Below are 24,122 nucleotides of genomic sequence, written 5' to 3' on the forward strand. Positions count from 1 at the left end.
AGCACACCCTGAGCCAGTTAAAGACACAGCTGATAGTACACAGTAGTGGTGGGGAAATGCTCCACATTGGTAACAAAGTCCCATTTACTAGGTGCTTTACGGACAGGAGAGCTGGGCCATGTCAGTTCACCCAAGGCCTTTAATGCAATGATATTGTCATCACATAGTGACATTCACTGGATCACGTGAGGAACAGTACTGTAGATGATGGTCCCATGCTGCGGTCACGGGTCCAAGCAACATTATGCTGACAAGCGTACAGGCAGACAGCAGACCTTATGGGAAGGCGAGAGGACTTCAGAGAAACAAGCTTCCCCAAGCCTGCGCATTTCTCTTTCTCCCCCATACCAAAAGGACAATGCATTTACTCCAAAGTACGCTCCAAGAGAGCACCTTTTTCTAGGATAGCTTCTCTGGAGAACCACGCAAGGGTTGCTTACACTGATGCGTATTAAACAGAGCCTATAGACTCCAGGAGAGAGCAGTGGTTTTGGGTATCCAAACCAAGTATACACGAGCATGTACAAACTTGCTCTGATACCTTTTGCAGAAAGTTTGGTGTCGGTTTTGGCTCTTCTCCAAAGCAGAGGCCTAAGAAAGGCTCATGCAGCTTCACGCAGGCAGTACACGATCAGACTATAGTCAATCCTCCTCAGCACAGCCTACAAGCCTACCACAAAAAAACCTGAGGAACTTGTACTAGTGACTTGGAAGGAGATTTACAGGCGATCATGGATAGCTTTGTGTCCTCTGCCTACTCTCTGGATCTTTCTGTACTTCTGTCTCCCTGTCCAGCAGCCCACACCCCTTTGCTTGCAACCTTACCTGCTATCTGCTTTCTTTAGGGAGGACACCAGTCAGCACAACAAAGCTACAGGCACAGAGAAGAACAGTCTCTCAGACAAGGAGGCTAAGAAAGCTGAGATTGGCACAAGGGCATCAAGAGCAGAGGGGATGACTTGGCTCACAGCATCCTTGCCATACGGCCCTTCTCTTCCCCAGGCACCTGGTGCCCAGAGCAGGGCTGCATCCCGTTACCCAACCCACCTGTGGGACTGCTCAGCTCCAGCCACTACAGTCTCAGAAACACCAGTTACTCCCAGGGTCCCATCCATGACAGGCATCTGAGGCAGTTTAAGGTTGCTACCACACAAAATTAAGTTAATTGGTTTTACCTTTCCAGGCCCTGGCAAAATACAGCAAGTGTTTTCAGGATAGTAATTAAGTGTTAATTGCAGCTAAGTTTAGCCCTAATGCCTCATTAGTTTGTTTTCTATTTGTTGCAGCTATAGCAGAGTCTCCTGCACAGGGATGGGGATCAGGCTGGGCTTCCAGGAAAGCAGAGGAGTCCTGCAGGATGCTCCAAGGGTCCTACCTGAGCCATGCCAGGAAGCCTCTTCCCTCCTCCTACCCAAGAGGAGGGGATCTGGGTGTGGAGACGAGGCCCTTAGACCTCAACGCTCTAATTACTATCTAGGCAGCAGCTCCGCAGGGGTCCCTGGTGTCCCCAGACACACACACGTTGGCATGTTTTCATGATACAGTGGATTTTGCATCCCTTCCTGTTACTCCTTCACTGGAGCCTTCACCACCCCAGCCCCCTTAGCAGGTTCTTTGCCCTCTCCCATGCCAGAGGGCTAGCTAGTGGGTTTAACAAGGGCAGGCAGTACTGAAGCTACTGCTATTCAGTGCCCTGCTCTACTGAAAAGCATTTTACTGTTCCACACTGCAAATGTCACCTGAGTTTGTTTCCCACAGTCTGTTTGCTGGTCTTTAAGAGGATGACAGACCTGACAGAGATGCCCTTGAGAGAAGCCACCTTACATTAGGAGGCGACAGTTACATTACAGGTCTTACCTTTCTGCAGCAGAGGTGCTGCTAGGATGCTGAGGAAGGAGGCAAGCCCTCTGGTCTGGCAAGAATCCATTTCTCCAGGCAAAACAAGTGGCCTCAGCTTGCAACTGGCAGAGCTGCAGCCCTCCAGCCACTACTCCTTACCCCACTCCCACCCCATCTCCAGGAAGGGTGTCCTACCCTGCCGCTGAGTTTTATAGCCTCTCCCCTTTCCCAGTATGCCCTGCAGCCCTAATTAGCCAAAGTACCAGGTGGGACTGTATCTCCCAGAGGTCCCTTGCCACAAAGGAAAGGGGAAAGCTGAAGGCTGGGATTAGAAGGGTGAGTGGTGCAGCTCCTGAGGCCTCTCTACGTGTCCTCCAGTCCATGGTCACCTTGGCAGGCTCAAATGTGTTCCATGCATATGCTGCTTTACTAGCCTTACAGAAAATTTAATTTTCATAAACTGAAGAAATGGCTTTAAAAATGTGGAAGCTGCTTTTCTAGAAGAATTGCGTCTGCCATGTTGCAGACTAACCCAAGCTTGTTTTATCCAGTTTCTGCTCTTCGTATTATCATAATGCAAAGGGAAGAAGCTCTTAATGAGATGTTTTTGCAGCAGCATCATGCACAGTGTTTCTAGGCAGCGTGGTGTGGCTGTGGTGGAGAACTGGCTCCGCTCTGCTTGTACGTCTTGAGTGGGAGGAGAGGGAAGGAATAAACACCTTTGAGATTACATGAGAACCCAGCCTTCTGCTCGCTGCTTGGGGATGTCTCACCACGCCATAGAGCCGCCCCGCTGACTTCCAGTCTCTTGCAGGTTCCCACCCTGCTCATCTCCAACCCTAAATCACCTCTGGACTTCTTGCCACAGAATAATGATTAGTTATCTTCTGCCACTTAACTTCTGAGCTGAAATGAGTGGTGACTGGCCTAGCTGTGAATACAGGCCACTGTAACAGAAAACAGTTTAGAGCGTTTTCAGTAGCCACGTGCTCTGACCTAGTTCTTGAGAAGTAACTGGTGATTATAGATGCTTCGGTTCTTACAGCCTGTTCAGAGAGTGCGCTGTGTATGATTGATAACAGATGGATGGAGGGATCAGTCAGTGAAACGTGTCATCTCTAAGCAACAGTGACCTTTTAATGCCTTCCTCGGAGTACTGAAAACTGGATGGCTTCTCCAATGAGGGGGTGGAACTAGTGAGGCATATTAATATTGTTTTGCATAAGAGTCATGATGGATTGGGGTTTAGTTGAAGGCTAATAAAAACAGCAGTTAAACAGATAAAAGCTAAATTGTTAGTACTATATAGAACAAGCCAGAGTTTTTTGTCCGATGCTAAATCTCGGCGACGAGGCAGGTACCTTTTAATTGTAAAACAAAGTGGCTTTAACAGTACTATTATATTACTGAAGCATTTGATTTCACTAGCTAAAATATCAGTGTACGAGATCTCTGCAAAGCTTTTATCTAGTTTGAAATAAAGTAGCTTTTTCAACAATTATGTTACTGGTTGTAGAGTATTACAGAGATGAAATATAATGGCTTTCAAATTCCATTCTGGTGTAGAACAACCAGCCACGACTCAAAGCTGCTTCTTCATCGGTGTCTGAAAAAATGTAATTGCGATGGCAACCAGAGTGGTAGCGAGCACTTTGGATTAGCTTGCCAACGAGGAGGTGCCTTAGTCTGAGTGCCAACTGCATGGGCAAGGGCACAGAAGCTGGGGTTGCCCGTGGTGTGCAGCGCCTCAGCTACGCCGGTGGGGCAGAGACCCTCCTTGTGCGGCTAACGCAAGCACACGTTGATTTCCACCAGAGCAGGTTGACACGTTTCAGGAGCAAAACAGAATGGTCCATGAAAATACAAACACTTAAACCTGCCCCATGGGTGATGCTATCTACATGCAGGGAAAAACCAAAAAAGAAAAAATCAGCTTGTGGCTCTGGCGTATCCTCGTGCTTTGGCCTCAGCCTTTCTGGTTCTCAGGTTGGGTACCTGCACTGGACATGGGAGGAAGGCTAGACCTAGCGCCACAACAGCGGGTGCCTTTGTAGATGCTGTCTTGAGTCCTGTCTAGCTCAAGGACCCTTTGTACTTTATGGATCGGTGTTCTGAGGAGAGGCGACCCTGAGGAACCATGACCACAAAGCAAAATTCTGCCCAGTGAAACAAGATTTGCTAATAGCTTGGTTCCGTGCTTGCTTTCTTCATTCTGCTTTTGCTCTGTACTAAATGAGGCCTGAAGGCAAACAGAAACAGTGCTACTTAATACTTTGACAAGCTACTTCATGTTTTGACCAAATAACTCTAGGATAAATCTACAGAATAAAAATCTTGAGTGGGTCCCTGGAGGGAAGGATACTTTGATGAGGGAGCAGGGATTTTTCAAAGGCATTACAGAATGGTTTTCTTTCTTTCCTGCAGCAGTGATTAGACATTCTCTAAATGGCCTTTTCCTGGGCCAGATGGGTTATTTGGACTAATTGGCAACCACTTGACTGTTTCCAGGACACCTGAGTCACTTCCCCCTTCCTTCTGTCACTCTGCTGCTGCAGAGATACTGCCCCACGCCAGGTCTGCTGGAGGGGCCAGGGCCCCACATCACCCTGCTGCTGCACAGCCATGTCCAGCTTACCCCCAGGAATCCCACCAAACTCTCTGAGCTCCAGGGTCTTCTTCCTAAAATCAGATTATTTTTGTCACGGGAGGAGGAGCAGTGGGACATGTTAAGACTGGACGCAGTGTGATGGAAGGCTAGACATTTACAGCTGGCTCCAGGAGGGTGTAAGGCACACAGTTACTCTTCAGGCACATGGGTCCTTTGACAGAACTGGCCCAAACGCTGGTGTCTGCCACCAATACCTGCTGCCTCGCCGAGTGCCCTGGACCTACCGCAGAACCCTGTGCGGTTCATGAAGCACTAAGGTTCAGTGATCCCAAGCCATCACAGACTGGTTCAGTCCTGCTGCAGCCTGCGCTCCTGCCGTTAATGATTACAGGGCCTAAACTTCCAGCCCAAGCACATTTTCTTATTTTCATGGTGTTGCCTCCCCGGGGCAATGCTGGTCTCCCGCTTGTCTTGCTTCCTTGCATTTAAGCCCAGGGCAGGAGCAGCTGTGAGCTGGGTGCAGGCAACCCTGTTTGTGGTTAATCATTGACCTGCATGCGAGGGCGCATGAATGTCCACAGCTTCACACCTAGCTGCTGACACCACCACCAGCCCAGGGACACCATGAACGGCACTGGGGAGCGGAGCAGGCGGCAGGGAAGTGGAACCGAGCGTCAGCCCTGAGCACGGCTGCCGCCGGTCACTGCTGAGCAGGGGGACACCACGGCGTGCCGTAGCTCTGTTTGCAGCGTGAATAGGGTGCGCCCAGGTGGGTTCCCGCTCTTCATAGCTGCTTTTGTGGCTGTGTATAACAAGTCCTTCATCTTTACTTACCTGTCTGTGAAGCGGCTGCATACCCAGCTGAGGACCCTGGCATGCCTCCTGGAGACCTGGGCACGTACGCTGCCCAGCACTGCGAGCCTGCAGATGGCTGACAACCAAATCATCCAGTAGCCTCTTGTCCAAGAGCCTGAAAGCCCAGCCCAGGCTGCTTGCCTCTGCCTTGGCACTCGGCTGTGATGCTCTGGTACAGTTTTGATGACAAGACCTCTGTGACAATAAACACTGATATCTTAAACCCCTCTTTATCCACAGTTCCCACTGCCTAAACCCAGGCTGTTTCTCTCATCATGATTCACTAACCTCAGTAGCTCCCCTGAGGCTAACAGAGTCCTTGAACTGCTTCATATTCTGGAGTTTTAGAAATGACACAATTAGCATTAATTTTTCTTTCTCTTGTAGTAACAGTCTTGTTTCCAAATTTGAGAGTAGGATTTTATGGACAGTTTGAGAACCCAGAGACCTTCCATTAGATTTACAGATTGCCACAGAGAAGGGTTACCGTGGCCTGTTGGCAATTTTATTAGCATGCGGTAATTTCTAACCAAGGACCACTTGGTGAGCAGCAGCGTGCCAGCCGTGCCGTGCCTGGCTCTGCTCAGGTCTTCCCATCTGGGCAATACCTGGGTGCGACTGATGCTCACCCAGGGCAGCCTGGCAGGAGAGGGGTGAGCTCCCTTCTGTCTTCGCTTTTGCTGTATTCCAGAAACGCACATGATACAAGAGCTCTTGGGCAGCTTTCAAAAGACATCTGTGCCCCGCGTGTTCAGAACAAGCAAGATTCCTTCTAAAGTCGATGGGAATTAGGAATTGCGTGCTTTAGAAAATCCCTCTTAATAGCTGCATCTAAACATTGGGCCTGACTCTGCTGGTTTTACTGAGGAGGCAGGATCTTTCAGGGCTGCACACCAAGTCTTTACTAATAGACCTTACGCACGCAGTCCCCGTGGCCCTGCAGTGGCTGACCCCCCACGCTCCAGGGCCTGTTCCTGGCCGGAATTGCTGTACTCTTCTTGTTCACAGATGCAGACCCATCCTTTCTGTGCAGCACTTGGAGGCTGACTATAAGTCACTGGGCTTTCTGTAAGAAATGTTTTCTCAAGTGGAGCTGTTGGAGATCGATAGTATTAACAACTACTCAGAAAAGTCTCCTGGCCTGGGAATAAGGCAGATTATTCAGTCCCTGTCTCAGCCCAGTGCATAGCAAGGCTGTTCATGAAAGTTGCTGGCACTGAGAAGCAGAAAGGTTCAGCTGGACCCAGGGCTTGAGCTAACAAAGAGCTCTCCGCCGTGAAAGAGAACGAAGCCCGATTGCACCTAGCAAACGAGGCATGAAACCTGGCCTGCACACGGCAGCATGCTAGGCAGCTCAGCATCCCTCCCATTCTCATTCTGGGCTAGTTTGTAACCAAGTGCTGCTTCTGAATGCAAATGGAGATCAAGTCTTCATTCTAGCTTGAATTCTGCTTGCTCAGAGATAGAGGTGCCAAGTCCAGCTTCCTACCTCTGCCGTAGATACGCAAAGAAAATGCTAATTTCCCTAGTAGGTGGCTAGGAGAAACCACAAGTCACAGAGCTGGAGGACAGCACCCAAGATACATATGGTGCGTGACAGCAAGTTTAGAAGCCAGGAGATGGTCCCTCCCTGCCGCAGTTACCAAAAGCAGGTGTTAGTCATGCAGCTGTAGCTTCTCCAGATTCTCAACAGCAAACTAGATTCCTCCTCCTCCTTTGGATAAGTATCCACCCCGGGTGGACATGCTCAGCATCGCTCTCCCCCGCATCCTGAAGTCAGGGGCTTTAAGGAAGAGGCTGCAGCCACATGGTTTCTCCTGGCTGCAGAGCAGCATGGGTGCTGCAGTGGAGAACCACGGTAGGTCACATCGGGCCCTCCTGGGAGCAGGGGCTGGGTTGACTTAGCTACTGGTTTGAGCACGTGGGCCTTCTCTCCTCCACCTTCTACATCTTAACCTCAGGAGCACCAACGCTTCCTCTCCATCCGTGCATGCAGGGCACGGCTCGCCCAGCCTGCCTCTCTAGCTGCCTCTGGTTCGCCATCGTCCTTCGCTTGGGCTACCTACACTAAAATAGCATCATTACATAAATGCGGAGGGAAGTGTTGCATTATTTAGAGGCCTGAAATCCTGGCACCTGCCTTTGTCAGAGCCTCAGCATGGCAGCGGGATTAGGATTTCTCCCTGTCTTTGTGCTGTGCTAGTGTGAGCCCCTGCCAGGGCCATTGTTAAGCACCCCTGGAGCCCCCACCCCATGCACCGCAGCTCCCCCCACCCGCACCGTGGTGGGTCCTGCCAGCTCCCATGGCCATAGACCAGTCACGGTCTGAACGGGTGCTCTGCTCCCTGAAGAGCAACTGTCACGAGCGCTCCTGGGAAGAGCCAGAGAAGAACTAAAAATTGGCTTTCAATTTTTATTCTCTCTCCAAACAAGCAATAAACACCAGCTCCCAGGGAGAGAGCAAAGCCGTCCTGTTAATCACCCCTGTCCTGTCCCATCTCCCTCTCCTGCTTCTGTGAGGGCATCAGCTCCTCCTTTCCCCTCTCTGCACAGCTTAGCCCTAATACCAGCGAGCGAGCAAGGACCATTTCCCCTGCTGTCAGGCTCACGCAGCTCGCTGACGAGCTGCTGCATTAGCGGCCCGTCAGGCTCACGGGGAGGGGTGGGAAGGGACCAAAGGTACAATAGGGATTTTGGAGTCAGCAGCAGCAATCCTCAGTTGCTCCCCGCTCCTGTCTTTGTATGAGCAGTGTCTGGTGGTCTGGCCCTGCTGGCTAGGTGCTGGGTAGCTGTCACTTAGCAGGGGACTGGCTGTAACCAGAACAACTGAATGAACGAAGTAGAAAATGAACATCCTTGCTTTGTGGATGAGAAACCAATGCACAAAATACTCGGTTACCTTCCCACAGCCACGTAGGGGGTCTGAGGCTTTTTCATGGAGCTCCGAGCTGCCGCAGAGTCCTGGCTCCCGCTCTTCTGAGCTTTGTTGTTTGAACATTGATGAACAAGGTTTAAAAAAAATTCAATCTCCTAACTTGCCTCTTGTCCTACATACCAGACTGGAGGGCAACTAGGATATGAAACATCATGTGTACAAAACCAGAACCTTCTCTGCAGGGCCTCTTGACACTGATGTTTATAGGGAAATACAGAATTACTTGAAGGTATCACAGTGTGTAATTGCAGTTTCACTTCTAAGGGTTATTTCAGGTGAACCTGACCTGCTTCTAATGAAATTAGCACTTTTTATCTGCAGTAACCTAGCAGCTCTTTGAGGTAGGGACCATTTTCATGTTCATGTGCACTCAGTGCCTGGTACATGAGACTCCGTTGGGGTGGGGTCCCAAGACACTACTTCATTACTGAAACTAATTAATATCCGAAGCACTGCAGACAGAAAAGGTAATTTGTTTTCTCCTGCAAAGTGAATAGAGGTAGGGAGGAAAATAAAACCCCGCTTCCCTGTGAGCTGGGGTTGGCCTGCCCTGGCAAGACAAGGACTGAAGGGCTGTGTGTGGGAAAGCTCCCTATTAAACCTGGGGACAGCAGGGGGTTCCTGGCAGTGACAGTCACACAATGGTGCTTTTGTCAGAGAGGCACCAAAGGCCAGATGATGTCACCTTGCGCTGGGCTGTGATGGGATGGAGCTCAGCAGTATCGCAGTATCTCTTTAACAGGGAGGAGGCAATGAAAAGGCTGCTTTTATCCCACCCTTTTTTAAAAACAGGCAAAGCAGCTTTGTTCCAGAACAGTCTGCCTGTTTTCAGAGGTAGAAGAGACTAACGAAAGAGCCACTGCTGGTCTCCCCACCAGCTCCCATCACCTGCCGGAGCTCTGGTCTCCCCCACGGCTGTAACTCAGACCACTTTTTGCTCCACATCCTTTTGACTGGGTCAGAGGAACATCTAAACTCCAGCCACGTCCTCTGCCTTTGCCACCTCACCTCTTTAGGTGGGAAGATCCAGCTATCCTTCAAGGCTGCCTGAGACTCCAACGGTCAGAGACCTCCCAAGGAAAAGAGCTGTTGAAGATGGGGAGAAGGGGGATGAAGAGGAAGGCCTGTATTAATGTGCCCATCTGAATGCTCTGCAGAGCCTCAGAAAGCGGGATTCTCTCAGAAGGCAAAGGAGACCTGGACAAAAGGCAGCTCTTTCCCTGCCTCCCCCTTATCTGACCAACCCCCAGCTGCTGCAGCCGGAGGCAGCATCCTCACAACCCCCTGCCTGCAGGTCAGGCAGCACCACCGGCCATCCCACCCGAGCCCTAGCAGCTTCTCTCCCAAACAGAGGGGCAGGAGGAAGCTTTTCAAGGTTTAATGACCAAACTGAAGCACAACCCATGGCAACCCCTTCTGTGTGGTGATCTCGGTTAGCGCAGCCCTCCTAGAAACCTGTGTTTCTCAGGCCATGCAGTACAAGTGACAGATCCCAGCCCTCCGGAGCAGGGGGGCATCAGGCAGATCTTCACCCGGTCTGTGCACCTTGCTGCAGAGGAGCAGACCTCCGTTCCTACTGATGTGAGTGGGTGCCTGCTTGCATTTCTCCATCTTCACACTAAGGAGCAGTTTAGTGTTTCTCTCCAAATTCATCTACGCTGTAAATAGGCTCTCGAAGTCAGAGAGAGCATGGCTCGACACTGCAGGGTGCAACAGGGTCCCGAGCTGCTCCACAGGCGATTGCTGGGTGGCCGTGGGGACTGCAGCCCCGCTGGGGATCACGAGTTCGTACACGCCGTGCAGTGGGGGTGTGTAATCCTCACCGTGAGTGGGTGCTGGCAACTCCTGATTTCAGCTCGCTGCTCTGCCTTGACTTGCCAGACGAACTCTTGATGAATAAGCCAGCCTCAGTTTCCCGTGTTGGAACTCTGGCTAATGTCTGCCCACCTTGGGGGAAAGCTACAGCTCAGGATCCACGTCTGCAAAAGAATTTGAAGCGTGGAAAGCTCTCTTCAGATTAGTCAGCTCCCAATGTGGCTGGGTTTGAATATTTATGAAAGCAGAAAATTGTCAGGCATGTTTTGCTGAGCTGTACAGCTCCTTTCCTGAAAGAAACATTTTTCCCAAAACAGTGCTTGGAGGCTCATTTACCTCGGTCTCTGTGAACCCTCGTTCCAGCAAGGTGACAGGCAGGAGCCTGGGATGACAGCAGGCAGTGTCTGCAAGGGGACGCAGATGACACACAAGCTGCTTGGGCTGAAGCAACCTGTCAGTGCTTCATTTCAATGCGCTCAGAGCCCTAAAGCTGTTGTTGGGAAGGAGCATCCAGAGAGCCCAGATCCACAGGTTGCTCTCCTGTTATCCACAAACTGCTTCTCTGAGGCTTCCAAGACCCTGGCAGGAAGGTGGCACTTGGTACTGCTTCCTAAGGGATTATTTTTTCCCCTTGGACCCTAAGCCCTGTTGTGGCTTCACTCACACGCATCACCCCAGAGCATCTCCAAAGCCAAAACGGGTTAGCAGGAGGCAGCCAGGCCAGGCATGCCCAGCATTCCTGGTGTTGCCTCCTCCAGAAGCCTCTGTGCCCTAAAGAGCATCCCAAAGAGAGACAGAAAACACCTGCATCTCTGCAGCAAGCTAAAACACAGCCAGAGCCAGGACTCGGAGGACTGGGGCAAGCTCGCGTGCCCTTTTCCATTTACAGGCAACTTTCAAGAAGCAACTTTTGGAGCTGCAATTGTGAGCTAAGCTGGGAAGGGGCTGGACACAGCTGAAGTGCCCTCATGCTGGCTGAGGGGTTGTGGGGCACAGGTCCAAGAAGACCTGCAGATTAGACCAATAAAAATAGTGCTGACGATTCCAAATGGGAGACTCCAGAAATGCAAATATTTTCTTAGCTTAACTCATGTTTTTATAATTTCCTCCCCCACCCTTCATCCCTCTTCCCCCCTCAATCTGCAGCATGGCTCAGCTCTAGTTGCAGTGAGGGGCTGACCACCAAGTTTGGGCATTGGTGAGGGGTTTGGCCAACAGACCCCTCCTTAGTGAGGTGCTTGTGCATCTCCTTGCACCAAGGCAGCTGTGCAAGGAGCCACACGCTGCCCTGGGGTCAGGGAGCAGCAAGGGTGACTTTGCTCCCTCAGTGAGGAGGAGCTGGAAGCCAACCACGCTAATGTGGCTGGCAGGGCAGTGGCCTCGCCAGCCAGGGCCCCATCCCATCATACCGGAGCAAAGTGAGCAGAACAGACCCTGGGTAGTAGCCAGGCTCCATCAAGAGTCCAGATCGTCAGGCAGGTCTATGCTGATGAGATCAAGGCCAAGGTGGGAGGTCAGTCTGCAGGTCAGGATCAGCAGGTCCATGGCCAGGCATGGCTGTGGCTGAGCTGGAGCCCAACACTGGGGCTCAAGAAGGGGTAGAAGGCCCAGAGCTGAGCTTAAATGGAGGTCCTGTGCCCATGGGTGGGGTGTGGGTGGAGGGCCCAGGTGAGGCTGGTCAGGACCATTAACACCTCTTCACAGCTGGTTACTGTGACATGGCCAAAGTGAGAAGAGCCAGAGGTGTCAGCACAGCTCACCAACAGATCATCCCAGCAAGGCAGCTGGGCTTGGTGGGAGGCTTTGGAGCGGGAGGGCTGTCCTCCAGCTAGAGCCAAGTGCTGGGACTCCCTAATCTTGGAGTCCGACCCCTGCCCCTCAGCCAACCTACGAGCACCTCTGCTTCCACTTTCCAGCCCTGAAAGAGCAGTTACCTGCCTGACCGAGCCGGTGTTGGGAAGCACATGGTTTCATGTACCTTAGATATGGTCTGCTGGGGAGATTTTGAGTTCATGGACTGGATTTTCCCATTAACCCTTTCATCACAGCTATAGGACAAGACGTCTCCAGCTCCTGCACCCGCGCAGCATCCGCAGCGCGCGGGGCACCGGCTCCGCGCCGGCCACAGCAACCCTATCAATAAATCATCTGTGGCTAGTCTATCCTGTGGTGCTTTTCTTGCCAAGACTAATCAAAGCTTAGTCTGTAAGCAGGTCTCTGCAGCTCAGGCTGTGGCCAGGGCTGTCGGCATTGCGGGGTGGGTTGTGTGGAAACTGAGCCTGTGGTTCAGGCAGAGTCCTCGGGAAGGAGCGTATGGAGCTCCCCAGGGAAAGCACGCTGCCTTGGGGACCCTGCTCCTGCTGCCCACGTCTCCTGGGGGGTTAGCTGCATGGATTGCTGGGCAGGAAAGGACCAATGCACGGGAGTCCTGGGGAGGAGAGTGTGGTGGGATCTTCTGGTGGGTGGTCACTGGGGTCCTGAACCCCATGGATGGTGCTAAGAGGGTGAGGGCACGATGCCAGTCACCAGAGGTTGCACTCAGATTAGGAAGGGGACAGAGAGGGTTACACTCAAATGTGCAAACTCGGCCCTTGACCGGCCAGCTCCCGAGAACTGGAAAAGGAGAGGAGGGGATCGCCGGGCCAGCTGAAGCCTGCAGGCACAGGCCCTGACGCGAGGTCCGGCGCAGAAGCATGCACGGATAGCTGCTCCCCACAAATGAGCTGAAGCCGCTTCCCAGCACCCCAGCCCCGGCTCCAGGGCTGGAGCACAAACCTGCAAACGCTGTCCTGCATCATCGGAGAAGCCGGAGTCCGGCCTGGCTCCGCAGGCAGTGAGCACCACTGCCGAAGCACAGAACTAGGAACAAATAAATCAATCCTGTGTGAGGAACTGTGGTCACATTGCCTTGCTGCCCTTCCAGGGACTCCCAGGAACCCAGAGGGGCCATGATAGCTCCTCGGCCCCCTTCAGCTCACGGCGTGGGGAGCGGGCTGCAGTATCTACAGAGAATTTGTGGGATGGTGGAAGGAGCTAATTTAAATGAGAAAAAAAGACTTTGGGTATGTTGCCAGCATTCTCCTTGCCTATTGTACTCCCCCTTCAGTTTCTGCTTTCCACTGAACAGTTTTATGTTTCCAAGGATCATAAATTCTCATTTTTCCACTGGGCAGGAGGTGCACTCCTGGACTTCACTGCTTCCTGCATCGCTTTTGTGTCCGTGTTGCCCAGTTACTGCAGCACAGACCCAGACTATGCCCGGCTGCATTCACACCGGCCACGTCCCTGGGAGCGTGCGCCCCGCCGCCGGGCACTGGGAGTTCATAGGATTCAGACAGGCACATGCTTCCCAAGGCGAACAAAGGAAAGGCCATAACCCAGCGGTTGCCAGCCGGAGGCCACGAGGGAGCAGGCTGCGGCTGACCGGTGAAACCGCCGCTGCCTGGCAGGGCCGTCGCGGGAAGGTGTGATGTGATGCAGAAGGGGCCGCGGTGACTCAGGGGGGACTGGAGGCTGGACCGCAGCCTGCGGTGCAAAGGGTATGGGAACTGACACTGCTTGTTTGTCAGCTCCGAGGGGGCACGCAGTGCTCGGCTAAGCTGCACTCGCTGGGAGAAGAACTCGGGAGTTTTCTGTAGCATCAGTTCCAAGCGGCAGCACTCCAAGTATCAGTAATTCAAACAGCAGTTGAGATAACGCCGTGTCCTCACGCTGTGCGGGTCAGTTTGGTTTGAAATTAATAACATTCCTGAACTTGAAGTACTTGGATTCATCATGGCTTTAATTCCTAAAATAGCACTCATATGGCATGGGAGGTTGCATACTGTGGCGGGAGGGAAGGATGCCTCCCATGCGGCTGGGATGCGGCCGTGTGCCAGCCTGGGAGCAGGACGGGGACCGGTGGGTCCTGCCGGGGTGACGCTGCCCAGAGCCCGTCTGTCGGGGGGCAGAGCCGAGCAGATTGCCACCTCCTCATTGCCATGCTCCCTGTGTCTGTCTGGCGGGCAAGGTTTGGGAAGGGGCTGGGACTGCTTATTGTTGTGGGTTGTTTATGGACACATACATCCTGCAGCCTGCCAGGCCGGGGCCGGGGCGAGGGGAGGCTGGGGGCAGGAGAGCAGGCTAAGGGCTGGCTGGAGAATTTACAGTGGCAGGAAGAGTCCTCCATTTCCAAGCCTGTGGCATCTTCCTTTGGGCACACAAACGAAGTACTTGCCCGGCAGCGACTGGGAGCACTGATGTACTCCTGTTTCGAAAACCTGGAGAGCCTCCGCCTTGATTTCCCTGAATACGACTTGGGCTGCACAGCAGCGAGCGAGCCACGGCAGGGAGCCTGTCCTGCCTCTGCCGGCTCTCTCGACTCAGGCCCTTCTGCTCCTTGTTAATGAGGAAGATGCATTTTTTGGAAACAGAGACTGCCTCTAAGACTTGCAAACTCTCTATTTTATGACAGTTTTCATTTGCATAATGAAGGCCCTGCTACCTTCAGTAATTAATCACATTAAGAATTGCTTCCTTGAATAACGCTATTCATGCAAGTTGTTCTTAGTGCTGGAAACTGTGTATGATTTCCAATGTGCATTAGCCCATCTCTTTCATCAGCAGATGGAAGCTGGTAACTGCATGTGTAATTTATATCTGCTTGGGTGGAATTATCAGATGAAATATGCATTACACGGCGCCATTAACATTTCTAGTCATACAGTCTTTAGCTCTTGGGTAAGTTAATATTACATGCCAACAGTGTGTGGGACCGTATGAAAGGCAAGGACTCAAACACGGGGATTTAAAAGCAGAAATAGAAAGTATTCCAGGTCAGACACATCAGAAATAGAATTAATGAAGCTGCTAAATTAAATGAGATGCATTGCCCTTTTTTGACCTGCATTTTTTTATGAAATGTCCCATCTTGTCTCCGTAGCTAAGAAAGCTGCCAGGGTTGCCTGCTGAATCGCCACTTGTAAGGGCAACTCCAGATCCTTTAACATCCAGAAAGCTTTCCCCCATCGGATAGCACAAGCAGCAAGAGAATAACGCTTGAATCTCGGAAGGCAGCAGAGAAGATGAATGCTGCTGTGTGGGTTTGGATTTGTTGGTAACCTTGACAAATTTGCAAAAAAAAAAAAAGCAACATCGATTCAATAGTAAGAAAAAAATACCAGTGACTAGACTTCGCTCGCTGACGATAGTGCCGGGTTAGCCAGGGAGCCTCGTGCTCAGAGCTCTGTTGGTTTATGCATGAACATTTTGATAGGAGATGATAGTCTGCTCTCTCGGAGTGTATTTTTTCATGTGCTTTTTTGTCCTTATATAAATCACAGTTAATTAAAATACTGATTCCTGCTTGATAGGAAGCAATTAAGTGACTGAAGCTGTAGCCCATCTGCCTCTTCTGTGTAGGGATGGAGAGAGAGCCCAATCCAAGCTGGCGCGGCGTGGGCTCGCAGGGCTTTTGCCCAGCCCTGCTCTCGGGATCCCGCTGCTCTCGCCCAGCTGGCGTTACAGCTCTGCGTGCTGAGCAGCCGGGTGGGGCCAGGCCGTCCTAGCCTCCTGCTGCTTGAGAGTTTTCACCCTTTAGAAAGGATTTTGGGACCCAATGAGTTTTAACTGTTTTCAGGCCAAGCTAATCCTGCCCATGGCTGGGACCACGGCACCTCTGCTGTGGGGAGCGTGCGGTGGCTGTTGGCAGATGCCTTGGTGAGGATGCAGCAGCAAAGCGTGAGCAGCATCGGCCACGAGCTGCACGGAGCGAGCAGGACCGGCAAACTCATCAGCCTCCTTCCTGGCTGATGATGCTGTGGCAAAGGGCTGCATCCTGAGCAGAGCCCGAGGGTGCTGCCTGCGGATTGCAAGGGTCAAAACTGCTTCAGATGCCGTGCGCAGGGTGTGTGTGTTGCTGGGGCAGGGGCGAAGCTCTGAGCTCTGCTCCCGCCCGCCCCGTGTGCCTCTGCAGCCCCGGCTCCGGCAGCACGGCTCAGCGGCTCGGCACCGGCCCGCGGCAGGGGCAAGGAGAGAGCGTGCCGGGCAGCTCACGCCGGCTGTACAGCTCTGCTTGGAGCTCAAGCCCTGTGCCTGTCCTGGGGTCAGGCTGGGGTGGGTGGTGCGGTGCGGTGTGGTGTGGTGTGGTGTGGTGCGGTGTGGTGCGGTGTGGTGTGGTGTGGTGCGGTGCGGTGCGGTGTGGTGTGGTGTGGTGCGGTGCGGTGTGGTGCGGTGTGGTGTGGTGTGGTGCAGTGTGGTGTGGTGCGGTGTGGTGCGGTGCATTGTGGTGTGGTGTGGTGCAGTGCGGTGTGGTGCGGTGTGGTGCATTGTGGTGCGGTGTTGTGCGGTGTGGTGTGGTGCAGTGCGGTGCATTGTGGTGTGGTGCATGCGGTGTGGTGTGTGGTACAGTGCAGTGTGGTGTGGTGTGGCGTGGTGCGGTGCGGTGTGGTGCGGTGCGGTGCGGTGCATTGTGGTGTGGTGCGGTGCGGTGTGGTGCGGTGTGGTGCGGTGTGGTGTGGTGCGGTGTGGTGCGGTGCATTGTGGTGCGGTGCGGTGCGGTGTGGTGTGGTGCGGTGCGGTGCATTGTGGTGCGGTGCGGTGTGGTGTGGTGCGGTGCGGTGCGGTGCGGTGTGGTGTGGTGTGGTGTGGTGCGGTGCGGTGCATTGTGGTGCGGTGTGGTGCGGTAGGTGGCTGAAGTTCCTGGGTTTACGGAGACTTGCCACGACTCCTGGCAGCACCCGGAGATGCGCTGCTGCTGCTCCCAATTGTTCCTTTCTGTCCAAGAGAGAAAGAAAAAGCATCTCTGCAAAATCCAGACTTGGACTTTGCTTAAAGCCTTTGAGTAAAGAGCCTTGTTTGAATGTAATTGCACCCCTGTTGCTACAAGGGGAAAATACGCTGTATTGCTCTCCCTTTCTTGGAAAGCTCGGCTAGTATTTTCCCAGCCATTTGTGGATAAAGAAAGATAAATAGCTCTTTAGCGGGCAGAACAATCTATCCCGGGTTTATTGACATTCATGCAAGCAGACAAGGAGAAACAGTTTGGCGGTGCTGAGCGTAGGGGAGGAGGACGCTCCAGCCTGGCAGAGCGGGGAGCACCCAGCGAGGCTGGGCCGGTGGTGCTGGGGCACCGAGGGGCGGCTTGGGTGCAGGGTGGGAGAAGCCCTCTCGGGTGCTGATGGCAGCGAGCCCGGCCGCCCGGCCTCGGCCCCGCAGATGCGTGCGTCTCCTGCGGGTCCCCCCGGCCCGCGGCGGTCTGAAGGATGCACTCGCCACCTTGCCCATCATTTCGTTCCTCCCTATAAATAAAAAAAGTCTATAGCAAATTTAGCTTTGGCTTCACACACAATGGTGCTATAGATAGATTTTTTAAAGAGCTTGTCTCAGAGTAATAATTCATGGGGAGATCAAAAGGCTATGGTTTAATCCGGGGTCTGTCTGATACCATAAACCTTGCAGAGTGCTAAGAATTCAATAAGCAGCATCAAAAGCCTGATAAACATGAAAGCCGCCCAATTTTCTGCCTGTAAGGCTGGCGTGGCTTACAATGGGTGCTGAGGAGCTGGAACGATGCACCTCTTCTCTGCAGTGCTTGGGTGCCGTGCTGACATGGAGCCACACACAGAGTCCTTCAACTTCAGGCTCCTGGAAGAGGTGCCTGGAGTCCCTTAACGTCTCAGTTGCTACCTGCAGCTCCGCTGACTGTATAAAGAGATAAGATTTCCAATTAGATGTCTAATTACACAGTGTAGGTAGGCTTCAGGCTGCACTCCACCACGTGGCATCGCCTTGTCCTCCATGTCTACGACTCACGCAGTCTGCGTTGATTCCCCAAAGAGATGTGGCAGAGACATCCCAGGAGGCGGTGGAGGCTGGCGATGGAGCGGAGGCACCTCCCGTCCCCATGAGCCCGTTGGGGCAGCGCAGCCTTCCCTGGGAAGGCTCGGTGGCACGGTGCTCGCCAGCAAGGTGGCTGGCTGTCCTCGGGGGGACGGGACGCTGCAGAGGGGGCTGCAGGGTCTGAGTCACCCTGGCACCTTAGCAGGGAAAGCTTGCAAGCTGCCTCCAATTTGACAGACTGGCGCTGGAATATATGGCCAGAGCCTGTCTACAGCCTGTTTTCTGGTGGACCATAACTAACAGCACGTGGAGAGAGCCCAGAGGCTGTCGCTCCACTCGGCCACACTTGCTCCAGGGCAGCTGCCGTGGCGTGGCGGTATCTCTGCGGCCCTCGCAGGGTCCTGCGCGATTCAGCAGCCCACGTAGCACCCATGTCGGTAGCCTCACGGTGGCTGCCTGCACGGGCAGAGCCAGCAGGCAGCGGTGTCCCCGTCGTGTCCCCTTTGCCGAGTCCCAGCTCCGTTACCGCACCGTTGACATTAAAACAGGGGATTTGTAACCTCTGCTTTCCAGCTATGGTAACTGTACATCGAGTTAATCCAAAGGATTTGGTTTTTACTAGATACATGATGGCTGTTACTGTAGCTGCACTGACAGTAATGGCTGTGCTGGTTTAGATAAACTGAGGATCTGGCCCAGGAAAGCTGGATTTCAGATAGGGACTGTGAAAAATATGGGTATCAAAATGCTGTATTTGGAAGCTGAAAATAGTGCCTAAAACAGGGCCAGTAAGGATCAGTGCTGTAAATACAGGCCTCCAGAGTTGAAGGGCTCTGCCACGCTTCTTAGCTGTCAGCAAAAGCAACATTTAAAAGCTAGCAGTTTAATTTTTAACACGAATAGAGGTGAGTTCAGACTGCAGACACCTGCAGGTGAGGAGCTGGGTTTTTCTCCAGAGATACCGAGCCCACTGAGGTTAATGTGATTATGTAAATGACTGAGGTATAATTGCGTTATTGCCACCCATCTGGCCCTCCCTGCAATTCATAAGTGATTTTATATTCCCCATGCACTGCAGCGCTGACATGCAAGGGCTCTGGAGATGCCATAAATCACTGCTTGGCGTTTGCTGCAAGTGCCGTCTCCCCGTTCAGCCTCGGTGCGGAGCCCCCTGGACTGGCCATGGCCAATGCATCAGGAAGGTTATTCCCGGATCCGAATTAACGGTCTCTGGATGTGGTCCAGAGGATCGAGCTCGGCTTGTCCTCTCCCAAGGGATGCTCCTGACAAAGCCAGGATCCCACCCAGCATCCCAGCTGTGGCAGTGGATCCTTCCCAATATGGATTTTCTTAGCAGGATAAAACAAATTCCCACTTCCCTCAGCAGCTGGGATTAACCACAAAACTGATGTTTTCATGTAAAACACTGACTAATACCGCACACTGTCCCAGGTACCCCCCAATCCTACCTCTCTTCTAACCTGGGTTTTGCTTCCCATCAGTATGAATTCAAAGCCAAGAACATTAAGAAGAAGAAAGTGAGCATCATTGTGTCCGTGGACGGGGTGAAGGTGATACTGCGCAAGAAGCAGAAGGTGAGACTTCTCCAGCCCCGCGGGGGCACGCGGGGCCAGGGCACCCGGGATGTTGGCCTTGACCATGTCTGGGTATTACTGCTGCTCAGGCCAGTCACACTTCTAACCCAAACTGGCCTTTCCTTAAAAGCCACCCAGAATTTTCACAAGAAAACACTGCATTTTTCATCAAACTAATAAGAAAACCTTGCTGAACAAAGAGTGGGAAAATTGCACTGTGGGACGAGGGTTTTTTTCTATCAAAAAATGTCAAGCTTTCAGGAAACACAGTTTCGTTTCCTTGCTAATACCAGTAGGCTTTTTCTGTGCTGCCTGGGCTGAGCACCCCTCAGCTCGTTGCCCAGGCTGTGCTTCCCACCGAGCCGAGCTGGCGGCTGGACCCAGACCTCCTAAGCCCTAGCTTCTTCCCCAGCACGTGTTACTCTTCTGCATATTTGATGCTATAAATTAATCTTAGAGACCATTTTCAGCCCTGAGGACTGTGATCAGACGACCAGATATGATAAATGATCAAAGAAATCTATTTTTGTCCAAGATACCAATGAAACAGCCATTGTTCATACAGTCAAACCGTAGCCTGGATTTGGCTTGGGACAAAGGCACCATTTTCCACGGTTCCTGCCCATCAGCCTGGTGGAGTTTCATTTTGAGTTGACTCACTGTGATTTTGTTTCTGCCTTCTGCTTATAGAGAAAGGAGTGGACCTGGGATGAGAGTAAGATGGTGGTGATGCACGATCCGGTGTACAGGTATGCGGCAGGGGATTTCCACCAGCTCGGTCCAGTCAGCCCTGAGCGATGCATGTCCATCCTCCGCTTGCTGAGTTACCTCCACCAGGACTGGCTTTCCAAAGGACCATGAAAAATTAATGAGGTTGCAAAATTACTGCTAATGAGGAATCCTTTTCATACATTTTTGAGAGTGAGACAAACTGGTCTAGCTTTTAGCTTTGAAGCTGGCTCTGCTTTGAACAGGGGTTAGACTAGATGACCCCGAGATGCCTTCAACCCAAATTACTCTCTGACTCTGACTCTGAAGACAGGCTTCCCGCGGTTTTCCTTCAGAGCATGCTCGTTGGATGCTGTGTGCTTCTGAAGAAGAGCCTTACTCTAAGGCATAAGTGCTTACAGGGCATTAACCCGTACAGGACGTGGTAAGATAGCACTGACTTGCCATAGGACCTGCCAGGGGATCTCAAAGTATTTTGGAGACCACAAGCCCCACCCAGATGCCTCAGGGGCCATCACGGATGGCTTCCTTGCAGGCAGCCCCAGCGATGGTGCGTAGCCTAAGGACACAGGTAAGAGCACAGGTTGGACCAGGCTGTTGGATCTGCTAAGTGACTAATTGTACCAGGAGCGCAGAGCCCACAGCCCCAGGGGCTGGGATGGCCAACACTGGCTTTCTGGGTCAGAGCCCTTGGCGAGGAGATAAGGAGCGGAGGACGTGCTGGTGCATTATCCGAGCCTACCTCTCCCTTCTGGCATTTTTTACAGATTATTACAAGATGTGGTACATGGGCAATAATTGCTCCAATGGCAAGCTCAACACAAAAAAATCCAATGACAGAAAAGAGTAAAAGAAAAAACATCTCAAGAATCCCTTTGGTTTCTTCTCTATTTGGAGCTGAACTCACTTGTCACATTTTTCCCTGATTAAATCAAATACATAAAAAGGTCTTTAAAAACGGGTTTGCAGCACGGGGAGGAGAAAAAGTCAACTTGAACGGGAGAGAGAGAAACCCTCCGAGTACACCCAGCTTCCCTGGGAGAGGCATCCAGGGGACGCTGGCTTTTGTGCTGTGCCACCTGCCTGCTGCTGAGAACGGACCCGTGCCGGGTGCCGGGCTGGCTGCGCCGAGGCAGGCAGGACGGTCGCTGGACAGGCAGTTGTGCCATGCTGCAGCTCGGGCAGGGATTAATTGCTGGGGCTAAAAATAGCCACACGCTTTCCAATACTATAGATTTTTTAGCTTTCCCACAACATCTTTAAAAAGCTTTTGCCTGCTTCAGATACCAGAAGGTTTTCCATCAAGCCAGAAACACTCTCTAAATCCGTTGCATCCTGCCTTGAAACTTGCAGGAGGGACTGTGCACTGGCACTGCCTCGTTCCTCCGGCCCCAGGTGCTGTGAGCCGGCCGTCCTGGGGACATACAGGAGCCACCAAGGTTGTCTGGGGCCAGAGGCTCCCCTGGGTGCTTAATTCCCTTTGTCTCTCTCCCACCTAGAATCTTCTATGTGTCTCACGACTCACAAGACCTGAAAATATTTAGTTACATCGCAAGGGACGGCGCTAACAACTCCTTCAGGTGCAACGTCTTCAAATCCAAGAAGAAGGTAGGATGCTGCCAGGGCTACGGCTGGGTTCTCCCTGGGTGAGAGGTCTTTGAGGACCTCACGCCTTCCCGTGCAGGAGCCAAAGCGACCGCTGGGTCGCAGGGTGCAGATCCGAGAGATCGGGGAGAGACCGAGGCAGCGCCAGTGCTGGATGTCCCCGAAAAAACGTGCCTGGTGCCTGTCCCTCCTGCCCAGCCCGGGCAGCAGCGCAGCCCGCCTGCCGCAGCCCACATGGAGAGGAGAGCACCCATCTCCACGAGCAGGCGACCGGGGGGGGATGCCCTGTGTCGGGTTCAGTGGTGGGCAGCGGTGGACACCCCGCCATGGGAAGGGATGGCAGTGTGGGGCAGCCCCAGGGTGGGAAGCGGGGGGAAGGCTCCCAGTTTTCCCATCGGTAGTGGGGTGGCAGCGGCGGCAGCGTGGCCGCCGCGGGGCTGAGCGGCGCGGGTTTGCTCCGCAGAGCCAGGCGATGCGGGTGGTGCGCACGGTGGGGCAGGCCTTCGAGGTGTGCCACAAGCTGAGCCTGCAGCACGCCCTGCAGAACGCCGACGGGCAGGCGGACGGCGCCAGCGACAAGTCGGCCGAGGAGCAGCCGCTGGAAGGTGACGCGCAGCTCACCGCGGGGCGCGGGCAGACCCCTCCCTCAGCAGCGGCAGCAGGGATGCTTTGGGGTGGGAAACTGCAAGGTGGCATGTCCTTTGTGGGCCAGCTCTAGTGACAGCGAGAGCTTCAGGCCCCTTCGGATGGGGGGCACGGGGAATCCACCCTGTTTGCCTGCATGTCCTGGGCACCAGAAAGACGGCAGCTAAGCCCCCATGTCCAGCAGGCTGAGGGTCTGCAGGCACCAGCCCCTCGGCTGGCCCGCTCCCTTCCTCCTGCCCCTCCGCAGCACGCCGAGACTTGAAGCAAGTCCTGGCCGTTGTCCCTGAGCTGCCACCCTGGCTGCCAGCCCTGCTCGGGGCCCCAGCTCCTTGCCGCGATCCTGCAGCGGCAGGGGCTTGGGTTTATTTATCCATCTCGTTTGAAGTTCACCAGATAAAGGGCTCCAAGATCACGGATGCAGACGAGGTTGGCATCGACTCTGATGGCATCTGTGTGGCCGAGAGGGGACCCGGAGAGCTGCCTGCTGCCAGGGGGGACCTCAGCATGCTGAAACCTGGGCAAGCCTCAAAGGATAAGAACTGCCAGGTAATGAGGGGTGGGCTGGGGGACGGTCCACCCGCTCTGCCACTGCTGGGGTCCCTCTGCTTGGGGTCACTGTATCACAGCTTCATGAGGAGGGGCTTTCACGGAGACCCCATTGCAGACCCCCCTCTGGCTCCCTGCTCTCGCAGCCCCCATGGCAGGACAGGGTGTTCAGCACCCAGTTTACCCGCGGCTAAGCTGTGTCCCAGCGCTGGGGCAGGGGGAGAGGCGAGAGCTGGGAGCGGGGCCACGGCGCACGGCTGAGCGGGCTTCAAATGCAACCCGGGAGAGCCCACCGGTGCCGGTGCCGGCAGGGCAGAGCACAGAGGGGCTCTGCTGGAGCAACCGCAAGAAAGAAGCAGCGAGGCAGGACCCCGCTCCCGCAGCAGCACCCACGTAACAGGCAGAAACTAAGCGGAGGCATCTCTGGCGAGGCAACCGTTTCCCTGCCATGCGGGTGGATGTCTGCGTCCCCAGTGCTGCTCTGTGGCTGTCACTCATCCGACTGCCCCACAGCAACCCCCGGCTCCCCTCGCCCCACAGGCCCAGGGAGCAGCGTCCCCGAGGGGGCCCAGCCCTGGCAGCGCAGGCACGCAGGGAGCGTTCGGCACGAGCAGTGGTTTCACCATAATGAATAGCTGCTCTGCAGAGCTTCTCCATGAGCGCTTCCCGGCAGCCTGAATGGCATTGCTTCATCTCACACAACTGTATCGCTTGCAGGGCCTGGCTGAAAACAGCTGCAGTGAAATGCACTCAGTGGGATTCATTTCCGCAGCTGGAATGGCGGGGCTTTCCTACGCTTTCCTTCTAGGTGCTGGAGCTGCCCCAACAGGGGAGGGCAGGGGGCAGGAAAGGCAGCGGCCACGGGCCGGCTCCCAGCAGGGCACGCTGCGAGGGGAACCGTCCTAAAACACCCCCGCTGCCAGGGTGGGAGGCTGCCCGCCGGGGGGATGCGCTGCCCGGCTCTGGGCTGCGTGCCGAGCCCCCCGGTGCTACGGAGGGCCAGGTGAGCCACGCACGGGGCCACTGCGTGGTCCCAGGGCACGTGAGGTGGCTGCAGGCTCACCCACCTTGGGCTGAACCAGCGGACCCTGGGCTCTGAGCGCCGTGCCGGAGCCTGGGGGGCTTGGGGCTG

The 24,122-nt window shown here is 53.9% G+C and overlaps 1 protein-coding gene across 3 annotated transcripts in view; it reads left to right on the plus strand.

Annotated features, from left to right (window-relative positions):
• The window catches only part of LOC104023313 (carboxyl-terminal PDZ ligand of neuronal nitric oxide synthase protein), a 39,123-nt gene that overhangs the window by 9,734 nt on the left and 5,267 nt on the right, over positions 1-24,122 (plus strand). For 2 of the 3 annotated variants that reach the window (XM_087752954.1, XM_087752953.1), the window contains exons 3-7: positions 19,373-19,465; positions 20,156-20,214; positions 21,694-21,802; positions 22,263-22,404; positions 22,830-22,990. In XM_087752954.1, coding sequence (XP_087609080.1) covers positions 19,373-19,465; positions 20,156-20,214; positions 21,694-21,802; positions 22,263-22,404; positions 22,830-22,990 — 564 coding nt within the window. Of the gene's footprint in view, positions 1-13,288; positions 13,772-19,372; positions 19,466-20,155; positions 20,215-21,693; positions 21,803-22,262; positions 22,405-22,829; positions 22,991-24,122 lie in introns of those variants that run through there. The other variant, XM_087752955.1, reaches the window with a different exon arrangement.

The sequence above is a fragment of the Nipponia nippon genome, unplaced genomic scaffold (genome assembly GCF_047370975.1).
Source record: "Nipponia nippon isolate SJK-2023a ecotype South Korea unplaced genomic scaffold, ASM4737097v1 scaffold_16, whole genome shotgun sequence".
Classification (NCBI taxonomy): domain Eukaryota; kingdom Metazoa; phylum Chordata; class Aves; order Pelecaniformes; family Threskiornithidae; genus Nipponia; species Nipponia nippon.